Source organism: Denticeps clupeoides, chromosome 17, assembly GCF_900700375.1.
Source record: "Denticeps clupeoides chromosome 17, fDenClu1.1, whole genome shotgun sequence".
NCBI classification, from domain to species: domain Eukaryota; kingdom Metazoa; phylum Chordata; class Actinopteri; order Clupeiformes; family Denticipitidae; genus Denticeps; species Denticeps clupeoides.
In genome coordinates, this window is record NC_041723.1 from 6419587 (window position 1) to 6432911 (window position 13325).

General features: G+C 44.3%; 1 protein-coding gene, 1 long non-coding RNA gene and 1 other non-coding gene across 4 annotated transcripts; all 3 read right to left on the reverse strand.

Annotated features, from left to right (window-relative positions):
- Positions 1-718: 718 nt before the first annotated feature.
- Positions 719-7291, reverse strand: LOC114767460 (1-aminocyclopropane-1-carboxylate synthase-like protein 1). Of its 2 annotated transcripts, XM_028959287.1 has the most exons (15): positions 6866-7291; positions 5595-6166; positions 5459-5518; positions 5267-5337; positions 4766-4835; positions 4298-4364; positions 4111-4208; positions 3715-3792; positions 3521-3621; positions 3230-3319; positions 3083-3128; positions 2849-2990; positions 2265-2407; positions 1748-1901; positions 719-1427 (listed from the first exon to the last, which is right to left on the reverse strand). In XM_028959287.1, exons 1-15 carry the CDS (start codon positions 7266-7268, stop codon positions 1084-1086), a joined length of 2439 nt encoding a protein of 812 aa, XP_028815120.1. In that variant the 5' UTR covers positions 7269-7291; the 3' UTR covers positions 719-1083. The 2 variants fall into 2 exon arrangements, 1 of the variants encoding a protein (XP_028815120.1); XR_003742938.1 differs by lacking the exon at positions 719-1427 and having other exon boundaries at positions 1762-1901; positions 2265-2373.
- On the reverse strand, positions 4648-4719 carry trnaa-ugc (transfer RNA alanine (anticodon UGC)). The gene has a single exon. It is a non-coding gene; the product is annotated as a tRNA-Ala (tRNA).
- Positions 7292-8182: 891 nt separating the features above from the next.
- On the reverse strand, positions 8183-11660 carry LOC114767461 (uncharacterized). Its single transcript, XR_003742939.1, has 3 exons — positions 11580-11660; positions 11187-11222; positions 8183-8648 (listed from the first exon to the last, which is right to left on the reverse strand). It is a non-coding gene; the product is annotated as an uncharacterized LOC114767461 (long non-coding RNA).
- Positions 11661-13325: the final 1665 nt, after the last annotated feature.

Consider the following 13325-nt stretch of genomic DNA (forward strand, 5'->3'; position numbering starts at 1 on the left):
ATGAAGGTCACACTGCTCCCACTGAGGTGAGTAATGATGATGGGAATCAAGCAATTCAGGCCCACGCGATCAGTGTTTTATTGTTTTAGTGAACCCTGAGTTTTATTCTTTTCTACGGTCATCAGTCATCCAGAAAGTAAATTGAACAAACCAGTTAATACATGACATTCTGTCATCAAATGACAAGAGAAACATTTAATGTGTTTCTGCGACAGCTCTCTGGGTATATTATAATAAGTGCACATTAAGAAAGACGAAAATGATTTAAGAGCTGTTTGTCTGGTTGGCTTTTACAAAAATATTAATTCAGAATAAACTTAAACAAAATAACAGCGTGAGTGTATTGCATGATTGTAATATGTTTTTTTTTTTTTTTATTTCCCTAATGTTAAACCCTAAACCGGTTGATCTAAGTGTGAAGAGGTGCTTCGTGTGGGGGTTCTTCACAGATCTTTACAGAACAGAGCATGTTGGTTTCAGACTGCTGCCCACCACTGCCCACACAGGGCTTTATATCAAACACCTCGTGGGGTGACCAACAGCTCCATGTCATCGTGGTAATGGGTTAAAAAGACAGTGGAAAGTCAAGCCCACCAGCTTTCTGCCCGCCACTTCCTGTCTCCACCAAACACAGGAAATAAGTTTGTTTTGTTTTTTTAAGTCTTTGTGCATCTAAATCCTCTGATTTATAGGACTGCTTAAGAACACAAGAGCCGCCTGGCAAATATACTTTTTATTGCTCACCATGTGTGAACAAATTATCAGAGCAAAGGTTCAGAAACAAGTTAATTTCTCCTTCTCAGGATTACAAGGCACCGCTAAGAAGAGGGGTATCAGGCACATTTTAACATGGAAACTAACAATAATGCAGTGTATATTTTGTAATTATATTTTCACTTCTTTACCACTTTTATCTTAAAAAAAAAAAAAACCTGTAAGGTCTGTTTTTTTTTGTTTTTTTTTTGGTCTAGGACTGTATCAAACCACAAATGGGAAAGCTTTTAGGTATAATTTTAGAACACAGTTGTCTTTTTTTTTTTTACAACTTTTTTTTAGGTCCAGCAAGGTTTTGCGTCCAGGACACTATTTCCTTGCTCGCTCAAGCAGTTCTGTGAAGACCTCCAGCTGCTTCGGGTCTTCCCCAGCGGACAGTTCCGGAGTGTTCCTCTGCAGCCAATCAGAAGAACGGATCTGTTGCCGCAGGTCATCTATGAGGCTGTCCAGTTTGGCTGGGGAGTGAGACACCTGACTCTCCATGACAACAAAATCATTGCTGGAAAGGGAGGGCACCACCGTCTGAGAACAGTTTGCGTCTGTGGGCCTGTGCCTTTCAGTCTCTTTGGTCTCCCTGATGACCTTGTTCTTATATATTTGTGGACTGTGTGAATCTTTCACTTCCTTCAAAGTCTTCTTAATCCGCTGTATGCCTGGAATCACACAGATACACACATTTCAACATGAACCTGAACATGAGAAGGAATCTTCATCTTTCAGATACACTGATTAAACACTGATACAATACAATTATCTCTATCAATACACTGATAGAGATAATTGTATTGTCTTCATGAAGTGTTATTAACTTTCTTCAATATGGAAAGTGAAAACACATGATGACATGAATAAAAAGCACCTATTTCTACTGACATATGCAATGGAGACAGACACATGACCATGGGGACAAACCAAAGGAATATGTAAAATAATCAAACACAAAAAGCAAGTGAAAGGAAGCAAAGGTTCTGACCAAGCTGCAGACAACTCTCTTGGTCAGCGAAGACGATGCGGAACCAGCCAGGGGTGGAGCAGGAGAAGGCCTGGCCACAGCTTAGTACTACCCTGTTTCTCAGGAAGTGCCTCCATAACTCCAGCTCCTCCGAGAATGAGGGCTGTCGCAGATACTGTATACAAAAAAAAAAAAATCATGCAATTCTGTAAATACAGTGTTTACTGACATTAGTTATAATACTTAAGATCCTCAATCGAGTAGAGAACATCCTTGCTACAGTATTGAAGAGTACATTATTTTAGAACGACTGGAAGATGCTAAATCTCAACACTCCCTACAAAAACATCCCTATATCCTCTGTTGCTTATATAAAATACTTCAGCTATATTATCACCAATTTATGAAGCCACCCCTAATCAAGTGTGATGTTTACTGATGTTGACGTTCGCAGAGATAACACATGATGGAATACTGGTATTGAGCGATTAACAAACTTGCAACTGTGTAGCCAATGGTTCCTGATCAGTTGCCTCACCTTGCTGAAGTCGGCCCAGACGAAGAAACCAACGGGTCGGTGCAGGTAAGGCACACCCAGACCTTGCAGCTCTGTGGTCAGGTAATGGTGCGCCTCTTGCAGCCGCCGCCTGTTCTCAGGCAAGAATTCCCAATCAATCCAGGCTGGCAATGAGGAAACACCAGTTAGGCTGGACTTTATGTAGGCCACTGACTGGGGAAATGGTGGCCTAGTAACCGGACGACTTTCGTGGCTGCCCACTGCTCACCAAGGGTGATGGGTTAAATGCAGAGGACACATTGCGTTGTGTCACTGTGTGCTGTGCACCATATGAATCACGATGACAAACAACACTTTCACTGATGGTATATAATAAGGATAGTTGAAGATGAGTCTAAGGTGAGTTTGAAGTTGAAAAGTTCTTGTGTAGCCAATAATTGGTCGTGAGAATTAATCATTAATTAGAATAAAAACAAGACTTAAAGTGAGCAGCTGCCCTAATGTCAAATGATGTTCTTGTACATCTCATCCAACTACTTCAAGCTTCAGATATATTTGCAGTTCCCAAAGAAAAGGCAATAAAATAGGATAAGAGCTTTATGTACCCCTGTCTTGTAGCAGGCGAGCCACCTGATGCTGTGTGGTTCCTGATACACAATGGAAATAACCCAGGTGGTCCAGAGCCTCCACCAGGTGTCTGTTCTCAGAGTACAATGTCCCCACACGCATCCCTCCCATCGCAAAGTCCTGCACAGGAATCAGAAGGAGCCAAAATGAATTTAAAAAAATGGTAACATTAGATGAGGTAAGAAAGAAAAAATAGGATCTGCCTACATTACCTTACTTAGTCCCCACATCACATGGGTCCTCTGGGGGTCTGGCAATCTGTTGACAAGGGCAGATCCAATCTCTGAATATTATAATGTACAACACTGAATACACACCCCTTTAAAGGCAATATGCTGAGTTCACTGTGGGGGTGATACCTGTCATGGCTAAGGACGCTGCAGAAGGAGTTCCTCTCACCAAACACAGACAGCATGTAAATCTCATCCACAATAGCGTGCAGTTCATGCCTGAAACCAAGGATGAAAGCAAATAAATTCATGAAAACTAAAGCATATCACAGCAGATAACACAGTAATAGCACATCACTTCATTTATTTCCGCATTTCTCACTTCATATGTAATACCATTCATCATATTACATACACAGTATCATTTGCCATAAACAACAATTGCATTCATTGGTTGGGTCAAATGTTGCGAATGCTCACTTTTTGGCAAATTCCAGAAAGCTGGTCATCTCCTCAGCTGAGTATATTTCTCCCAGTGGGTTATGGGGATTTACAAGGATGACTGCTTTGACATTCACACCCTGCAAGTAAACGCATACAGCCGTGTGCGATTAAAAAAATGGACAAGGGGGTTGAGGACATGTAACAGTTCGAAGGGTGTGTTTTGGCGTCACCTCTGCCTTTGCTCTGTTCAGAGCTCCCTCCAATTTCTCCACGGTCAGGTGAAATGGCGGCTCCATTGTGCCAGCAGACTGAAAAACACTCACACCTGTCAGTAAAAACACCTCAATCTCATGGACTTGAAACAACCCCACATTACTGCGCACCACCCTCGCGATCCTGCCATAGGAATCACATGTTATGCAAACCATTTTCTTTATCTGTGGCAGACAGGTTTTAACTATTCAGTTTATAAGCATTGCTATAATCAATCTCTCCTGCACCTTGGTTCGAGTGCCCACTTTGATGCTATTGGCTGCAGGTTGATGCTTGTGAACATGCAGCGGTCAAAGTTCAGCAATATTCAACTTTGACCGCGGTGTCTGCAGAGCCTCGCAAATTCCACTCACCTCACCGCTCAGGTGAACATGGTAAAGGCGTGCGCTGCTGTAGAGGCCGACGTCCTCTGTGATCACCCCATAGAACGGGGTGGGAATAAGTATGGCGTCTGTAGCACAGGCAGAAAGAACGCGTGGTGAGAGATGACACCAGCTCCACCGAAGGCCTCTGAGACACCGGAGACGGGAGCCACCTCACCTTCAGGGTCACACAGCGCCGCCGCAATGGCGGAGAAAAGGGATCCGCAGCCATTCATGACCACCACCTCAGAACAAAATACACACAGTCAGAACCCATAGGCATAGTCCAATAACGAAAGTGAAGTTGTGAAACACTGCAGCAGCACAGCACACGGTGACAAAATGTGTCCTCTGCTTTTAACCCATCACCCTTGGTGAGCAGTGGGCAGCCATGAAAGGTGGAGAGCAGTGTGTGGGGACGGTGCTTTTGCTCAGTGGCACCTTGGCGGTTCAGGACTTGAGCTAGCAACCTTCTGATTATGGGTCCATTTCCTTACCTGCTACGCCCCACTGCCCTGAGACTGACTAAGGAGATGCCAGGGATTGATCCAGGGACCTCATACATGCAAAGCATGTGCTCTACCACTGAGCTACATCCCCAAAATAATAATGCTGTCTGCAAGGGGCATTCCATTGGGAAACTCACATTGTCTGCCTTCAGTGGGCTTGGAGACTGGCAGTAATGGGACAAAAACCTGGCGACTTCCTCCCTGAGGCTGTAAAAAAAGCATATTGATGATGATAATAATAACATTGAATTTCAGAAACACAAATGAATCACAAATAATGAACATTCATTATGGTGATAATGACAAACCACCTGTATAGCAGGGACTTAGGAAGGTACCCGCACAAGTAAGAAAAAAATAAGCCATAGCTCATAATCAAAAGCACAAGGATGATGCATTAGTGTTAAAATGCGGGTGATATCACCGTGTTATTATTTTACATTTGTGGCATTTATCAGATGCCATTATGCAGAACAATTTACAATCAGTAGTTACAGGGACAGTCCCCCTGGAGACACTCAGGGTTAAGTGTCTTGCTCAGGGACACAATAGTAGTAAGTGGGATTGAGTTTTTAAACTAGGGCCGGGATTTGGGTTCAAGAAAACAAAAAAAGAATAAAGATTAAATAAAGGCTCACAAACGATGTCCTTTCCAGTCGGCATACTGCAGCATGGGGGGCTGAATTTGGACCATGTCGGGCTGTGACAGCTGTGAATGAATAACCATTACATTGATGTATACATATAATAAAACTACACAAAACAAAATAAAAGGTCATAATGGCACCGAAAAAAAGGTTCACACACACGCCCAGCTCAACCGACCTCACCCGTTTGTGCAGCAGGTCATGGCAGAGCTTATTTTCACTGGTGCCCATGTTAATAATGCCCTGAAACACAGAGGAATAAAATGAAAGATAGACCCAGCTTTTTGAGAGACATATTCCAGGTTGGAGGGCGCCGTACATTGGGGTTGTTCTCGCCGTGCTTGTCTGCGTGGTACTGTGTGTAGCCCTCCTGCAGGATACCCTGGTGCTGTCGGATGCGGTTTCCCCGGCGGGACAGGTGCTTGCTGTGAGGGGGCGTTTGTGGGCCCGTGAGCGGACTGGCCGGGGCTGAGGTTCCGGGACGTTGCGGGGTCGAGTGAGGTGAAGAGGCCTGGCACTGCTGTGCTGCGTGGCCCCTGGCAGCAACGAGGGCGCCGGCGAACGTGGAGAGGAGGCGCAGGTCGTGCTCCCGCCCCTGCACCGCACACCTCTCTGCCATCTGTTCACGACGTTCCTCGGCCGCCCGCTGCCAGCGAAGAAATTCCAGCAAGGTCTTATTCAACAGGACAGCACTCGAACCAACGTTTGACCTCCGCCCTGTCCAACGACGCTTGGGAAGCTTGCTCTGATGGCCGCCGCTGCATTTCCTGCGGTGGTCCATGTCGCCGGCCCCATTACCGTCCTCTTCCCAGTCACTGTCTCTTTCCCCTGAGCTGACCTGAAAGGCAGCGCCTGTGCCTGGGGAACCAGCCATGTTCTGTCCACTGACACCTAGCATATGTTCAAGAAGAAACTGTTTCAATCTTTAAGGACGCAATCTTTTCCAGATGCCCTCCCCCTCCAACGTACATTTACATCATTTACATTTTACATTTACAGCATTTACCAGACACCCTTATCCAGAGCGACTTACAATCAGTAGTTTCAGGGACAGTCCCCCCCTGGAGCAACTTAGGGTTAAGCGTCTTGCTCAGGGACACAATGATAAGTAAGTGGGATTTGAACCTGGGTCTTCTGGTTCATAGGCGAGTGTGTTACCCAAGTTATGCATTGTGTACATGGGCATGTATTCAGCGTTTATATCTTGATGCGTACCACGTATAACCGGTCAGTAGCCGCAGCACCCGATTACGCGTCTCCTTAAGTATTAATCCGCATTATTTACTTCCGCCACCAGTCACCTTGCAGCTAAATATTTTCATCGCGATTCGCGTGTGCGACTGCATTTAAGTATAACGGTCTTCCAAAAAAAAAAAAAAAAAAAAAAAAGACAGAACTGGTCATTTGGATGGGACTGAAAAAAATACATTACAATTTGAAGGAACTATTTCCACGCGGAAGCTATAATCACTTGCGGATGGTGTCTGCGAACACGCGACTCCTCGTTCGTTGATTTCGGCGAAAGCGAAGCACAAACAACCCCCCCAAAAATTAGACATTTAACGCAATTTCGCGTAATAAGGATCCTACCCGATTGAGAGGGGCGTGGTCGCCCTTTGACCTCTGGTCGAGCCTCAGCAGGGTGCTCCGGGTCGGCGTCGTTGTCGTCGCCCTCCACACCTCCTGCCGGGTCGGCCAGTACCCGGTCCATGACCGCGAAGAACTTCCACGGCCTCTCCTTCGCCTGCGTCGCCTTCTGGCGGTCCTTCGCCCGCCGGTACTCCAGCTCCAGCTTCTCGATCTTCTCGCGGCACTGCTCGCCGGTTCGCTGGACGCCTCTCTCGTTCAGCAGCCCCGCTATGCGGCCGAAGACGTGCTGGTTCCGGACACGCGGCTCCAGGTCGATCTGGATCGCGCCATCGGCCCAGATGTGCAGCAGCTCCGCCACCTCTGCTTCCGACCAGTGGCGGTAGCGGGACGAGGCGGCCGCCATGACGAGGGTTCACGGTGCAGGGCCGCCCGACGCATGCGCAGAACGCCACGCTGCCTGCGCCATTCAGTCACAGCATTCAGAGTTATTATAGAATATGAATAGAGTTAACAAATTTGCTGGTGCCACTGAAGCCAGTTTAAATTATTAAAATATATATAATGCAAAATGAATTAATCACGAAATTAGATCAGGTAATAAATTATAATTTATAAAGAAATTCATCAACTATAACATTCATTTGTAAGCATGCAAATAAATAAAAAATATAATGTGAACAACATGCATAACACGCTTTACATATTTAAAACCCAGATAATATTTAGGCCAGCATTTTCCTTTAATTGGGTTTCCTTCTAAAATAGCTGTATTCACAATATTAATGTAGTTGGTCCCACAGGCAAAAAAAAAAGCCCTCAGTGACCCTCACAATCGGAATAACCTTTCCCTCTGACAGATGCCTGATATTCCAGGATCCTAGTCTGTGGTGGCAGAGAGACCCACGCGGTGCAGCACAAAGCCAATTAGCTCCAAGTGGGTCGGTATCCGGGTCAGGGATCCAGCATACTAACCTCTACAGTCCACCCTCACCGGGAGTGAGAATAACTGTGAGCGAGGTGTGAAGTAGGGTATGTGTGAGAGAGAAATTGGAATGGCAAGAAAGACTAAAAGTTGGAATGAGAGCAGAGGTGGAGGGAATGGAAAAATCCCAGCACTATAGTGTTAGGTAAAGTAAATAACCAGAACACCGAAATAATTGGTGGACTAATTAGTGAGACACACAGAATAATCCCTTTGGAGGAGCGTTGAACACGTGCTTATTTTCTCCTCACCTCTCAGGCGCTCCCCGCTTGAAGATGGCATCTTTGAGATTATGAAACACTGATTATGGATTGCTAGCATGTACAGTCGCACCGAGAGCTGCGGTTGTCCAGTGAGGCCGTGGCTGTCCAGTTGATTGCGTTTTCCAGGACTCCCCTACGCTTGTTTCTGTAGCATATCTTCCGTTATGTTTTTTCGTATTCCTTGTTGATCCTTCAATTCCTTCCTTCCTTGTTAATCAGCTATGTGCCTGGGAGAGTCCACAGAATTCATGTGACATACAATACGCAGAGAGAGAAGAAGCTTGGTTCTCTTTTCTGAACTGATATTTGGGTTCAGGTAGAGTTAGGTTTACAATTTCTGGAGGGTAAAAAAAATAGATGGTATCCTCAATAGGAAGGGCCCATAAAAAGACGAGATGAGCTCTGACCGAGTCGCAGGCAGCTGTCCTGTTCGAATATGATGCAGAACCATCTGAAGGCCTGGCCACAGCTCAGCACCACCTTGTTCCTCAGAAAGTGCCTCCACAACTCCAGTTCCTCTGAGAATAATGGTTCAGTCCTGCACACACATTCACACACTATTAACAGGGTGTGTGTATATATATATATATATATATATTTTTTTTTTTTTTTATTTACTTTTATTATTATTATTGTTGTTTTTTCAAAGTCATTCTGTAGCCAGTAATGGCATATGAAATTAACTGATACTCACAGCGGGACCGACCACAAATCATCCATCAACTTTTGTTTTGTGTCCTCAGGCACTTCTGGAGAGGCACTACACATGACTGCTAAGGCCTCGGCCGGATACATAAAAGAGTGTTTGAGTCTACTGAACCTTGGCAGAAAATACCCGTGAGGGAATGAGTCCAAGACTTGAAATAGGAAGCAGGAACCTCACTTCGCTGCAGTCGACCTGGACAAAGAAGCCAGCGGGCTGGTGCAGATATGGCACAAATAGACTTTGGAGCTCGGCGGTCAGTCAACAGTGAGCTGCCCGCAGCCGTTGCCTGTTCTTGGCCTGGAATTCTCCATCAATCCAGTCTGGCAATGAGAAAGCTCCTGTTTTCGACTAAGATTGCCTTTTGTGGAGCTCCACTGACAGTGGATAATAAGGGTGGTTTGAAGTTGCTGCTTCTGGCCTAGGCTAGGATTTGGAAAGCATGTCCTTGCGCCTCTTATCCAGGCACAGCCAACTTCAGACATTTCCGTTTCAGGCAACAAAGATGCCTAATTTCATCCAAATTCCAAAGTGACAAGGTCCCCTTTGTGTGAACCATCTAGAACTCCATGAATGGGTTTAACAAATAGCAGTATTCTATTCTAAAATTTGTTGCAAAAATAGAATGGCCCTCACTGCTGGATTGTGCAACAGCTTCCTACCACAGGCCATCAGAAACCTGAACACTCAGGGACTGGACCCACACACACACAACCTCTTCCATCTTTACAATGTAATATTATTGCACTGTTCTGTTTTGCATAATTTTTTTTACTTGGCACCTCTACTTGCCTGACACTCATTTTATTGGTTTTCATGCTGACTGTCTTCTTCTACATGTCTTGTTTGTCTGAAATGTTATTACTGCACTGTCTGTGTCCTGTTCATGTGGTCCGTGCACTTTAAGCCAGTCCATAACTGTGTCTTCATGTTATATGTAGCACCAGGAGGAGAAAAGTTGATTCGTTTGACTGTGTACCGTCTAACCCGTATGTAGCTGAAATGACAATAAACTTGAACTTGAAAAAGCTAAAAGCTGAGAAAATTTGGATGAAAATGAGCCTTTAAAGCAGACATTAGGAGCAGACCAGAATAAAAACAGCCAGTTGTTCATTAGTTTGATGGACACTAATTCTTATTGGACTATGCACAGCGTAATTCATGGTTGATTGTCAAACCTAAGACTTAATCCACTGCGTCTGTGCGTGGATCATGTCGACATCTGTGTAGTAGCAGAACCTGCTGTGGGTTGCTTTTTTTTCGTTGTTTTTTGGGGGGATTCTTGGTATACACATGTGAGGCAACAACATATGCTTGTTCACTAAAATCGTGTCAAATTTTGACAGTGCAGCTGCCACGGTCTTGGAAAAAGAAAGTGAACAAGAGAGTGCCGAGGAGGCCACACATCCCCTCCCAGCTGTCTAGCTAGTGTTAGTTGTGCAGTTTTACACACAGGATGTCCTTGATGCTTTGACTTATTCATGGACGTAGTGCGCAGGGTATGTTCACTAAAGTCACACAGAGTATGTCGTCAGGATTTCTAGAGATCAAACAAGAAAGGCCTGCTTGCTAGTTGACTGGACCTTGGAGAGGTGGAACTAACTACCCACACAGCCATTCTAGTTTGAAATTAACTTTTAATGTTTTGCCAAAATACATTTTAAATGGGAGGAGTGATTGACAGCTCCCATGCACCCTAAGTCCTCATTATAAATTATTTAAGCCCACTCCTGTCAGTATGTCACACACCCATCATCACACACAAGCATCTACTTCCTTCCTCCTATATTTCCATCCCTTTGCTTTGCTTGCAATACACCTTGTTAAGGGCCATTAGCTGACATTACGCAGATAGAGTAACCTCAATAACATGCAGATAAAGCATGCAGATAAAATGTTTAGGGACATTTAGACTCCAGTCTTGACGTTGTTCGTGTTGTAATTGACTCTAGTAGATGGAAATGGTTGTTAATGATGGAATATTTGCATGTATGTAGAGAGGAAGATAATCAGCAACAATTAGTCTTGAGTTCCAGCGGAATGCTGTGATACCCATCTGTCACTTTAAAAGCATCATTCATTATTAGGAAATGTTTTCAATAATTTTAGTTGACAGTTGTATTGCTTAAATAAGCAAACTCACACTAGTACAGTATCTAGTGCATCAGCAGATGTGGGTTCAACTACAACCTTATTTTAAACTTTGCCAATTACGTTTTATCTATAGCACCTCCAAAGATATTTACATACCAACTGACAAGCATAGCAACTGTAAGATCAATCCAACTCGTATAAACCCCCTGTTTAATATTTTGCAAACTATGTGCAATTGTTTTCTGTAATAATTTATTTGTGACAATGAGAGTGCCTTACATTGAACTGCACTGAACAGAAGATTAGCGCCATCATCTGCAAAGTAAATGTATGTGTTACCCACAATTTATCATTCTCCCATTGCATTTTACAGTTGGCTGAGAAACAGCCCCGCAGCAAGGTGCTGAATAACTTCGTTTGCGATTTACTTTTCCAATTCACCCATGTGTGAATGATGTTGTTATTACTAATTAAATGAAGTTCTAACTGAATACACTAAGGTTTAATGTTCTTGAAGTGATGCTTTGAGCATCGTCCATAGAGAGGGTGAAAAAAGCCTTTTGTTTATTCCTAATGAATGAAAAGGACTTATGGAATGTCTAAGTTTACAATACATTTAGACCAGCCATTTGCATGTGTGAAAATGGCTGTGTGGAAGCATAAGTTCAGTACCTCTGTCCTGTAGCTGGCAAGATATTTGGTGCTGGGTGGTTCCTGAAACACAGTGGGAATGGCCAGCATGGTCCAGGGCCTCGATCACCACATGCATCACTCCCATCACAAAAGTCCTGCACAGGAAAAGAAGCCGTACAACTACAACAACAAAATCATGCAAAATCCTTTTCTCAGCTTGCGGAAGCCCCACAACATATTGGTTTTCTTGTGGATCTGGCAACCTGTGAATGGCAGTTGGTCTGTGAGTTCAAGCTCAGTTTATTTGTCACATACTGTACACTGTGACGTGAACAATAAATGCATACATCACTGGGTATTGATTAAGGACGTATAATATGAGGTCGAGGATTATAAAATATACCACAAAGTGCAATTGGTAGGCTCAGGTGCATCAGGGAGTGATTTGAACCACTGAAGACGTACGAGGGGTGTAGACACACTGATTTGATTATTATTTCCCAAGTTCAGTAGAGCTGTGGTAACATGCACAAGCTGCAGAAGCATGAAGCAGCTTGGACCTTTATTCTTGACCTAAGCAGTGGGTCGTCATTTACAGAAAAGGACCTGCCAATCACTGCTGAGGATGCAGGAGAAGAAGGTGGCCTCAGGCAGCATATACATCTCGTCCACAATACCATGTAGCTTGTGTCTGAAACGTGCCAGAAGCAAATATTAAAGCAATATGTCAACTAGTGCACGTGTTATCTGTGAACCCATGGTCTGCGAGCAAGCCAATTCCAAGAAGCTGGTCATCCCCTTAGATGAATTGATCGCTCCCAGTGGATTGTGGGTGTTCACCAGAAGGACTGCTTTGATATTCACACTCTGGAATGAAATTCATACAGCCTTATGGAGATAAGAAAAAGGATACAGAGACGCAGCGCGACTGTGTACGAATGTGATTTGCATTACCTCTTCCTATTCCCTGTGCAGAGCGTCATCAACTGTGGGGCGGAATCGTCTGTTGTCTGCATCAAATGACTGTAAAACAGACCAACGATAAACCCACACATCATCACAGATCAGTACAGGAATTTTTAAAAAGCATAGAAGGCACACAAAAAGTCTTCTGCAATCATCCCATGTAATTGTCTGGGAATAAGAATGGCCTCTGTGGCACAACCACACAGCATAGTGAGACAGAGGGGAGTAAAAAAAAAACAAAAAAACACCAACACCACCACACACACAGATAAATTCAAATGTTATCAATCAGACCTTTGGCCACAAAGGCAATAATGACATCACCAGAGGAAAGTACTATCCTGTGATATACACGCTCTCGATAATCAATATATGTATCTATGCACTGCCCCATGCAGCTTGAGAAAAGTCGACGCTGCCCCCTACCGGTAAATAGCGGTATTTTTTTCCTTTAAAGAGCATTTTGGGGTCCGCACCAGCCACACTGCCTGGTCAGTAGCCCTGCCATGGACATCAAGAAGATTTCTGATGCAAACAGGAGCATGTGGACCATCTTATTAACAAGCTGGATTAAATGGGATATTAAAAGCTAAGCCGATGGGGGGGGGGGGGGAAACAGGCGGCAGTAATGCTTCCAATTAATCTTAATAAACATGATGAATGTTTTTTTTTCTTCTGTGGATCTTAATTAATCGAGACAATTAATCACAGCCGCTTGGAACATTTCGGGGTGCATGCATATCTCTGAGCACTGCACTGATGCTAATAATTGTGCTGTCTGAGGCCACTCCGATGGACCCGGCAGCCTCAATCTGCTAT

Excerpts from the sequence above, each read along its gene's own strand:
- LOC114767460 (XM_028959287.1), bottom strand. The coding sequence starts at position 7,268 with ATGGCGGCCGCCTCGTCCCGCTACCGCCACTGGTCGGAAGCAGAGGTG. Across the intron at positions 2,991-3,082 it reads TGATGTGGGGACTAAGTAAG|GACTTTGCGATGGGAGGGAT; the intron begins GTAATGTAGGCA and ends ATTCCTGTGCAG. Across the intron at positions 1,902-2,264 it reads TCTGGGCCGACTTCAGCAAG|TATCTGCGACAGCCCTCATT; the intron begins GTGAGGCAACTG and ends TTTTGTATACAG.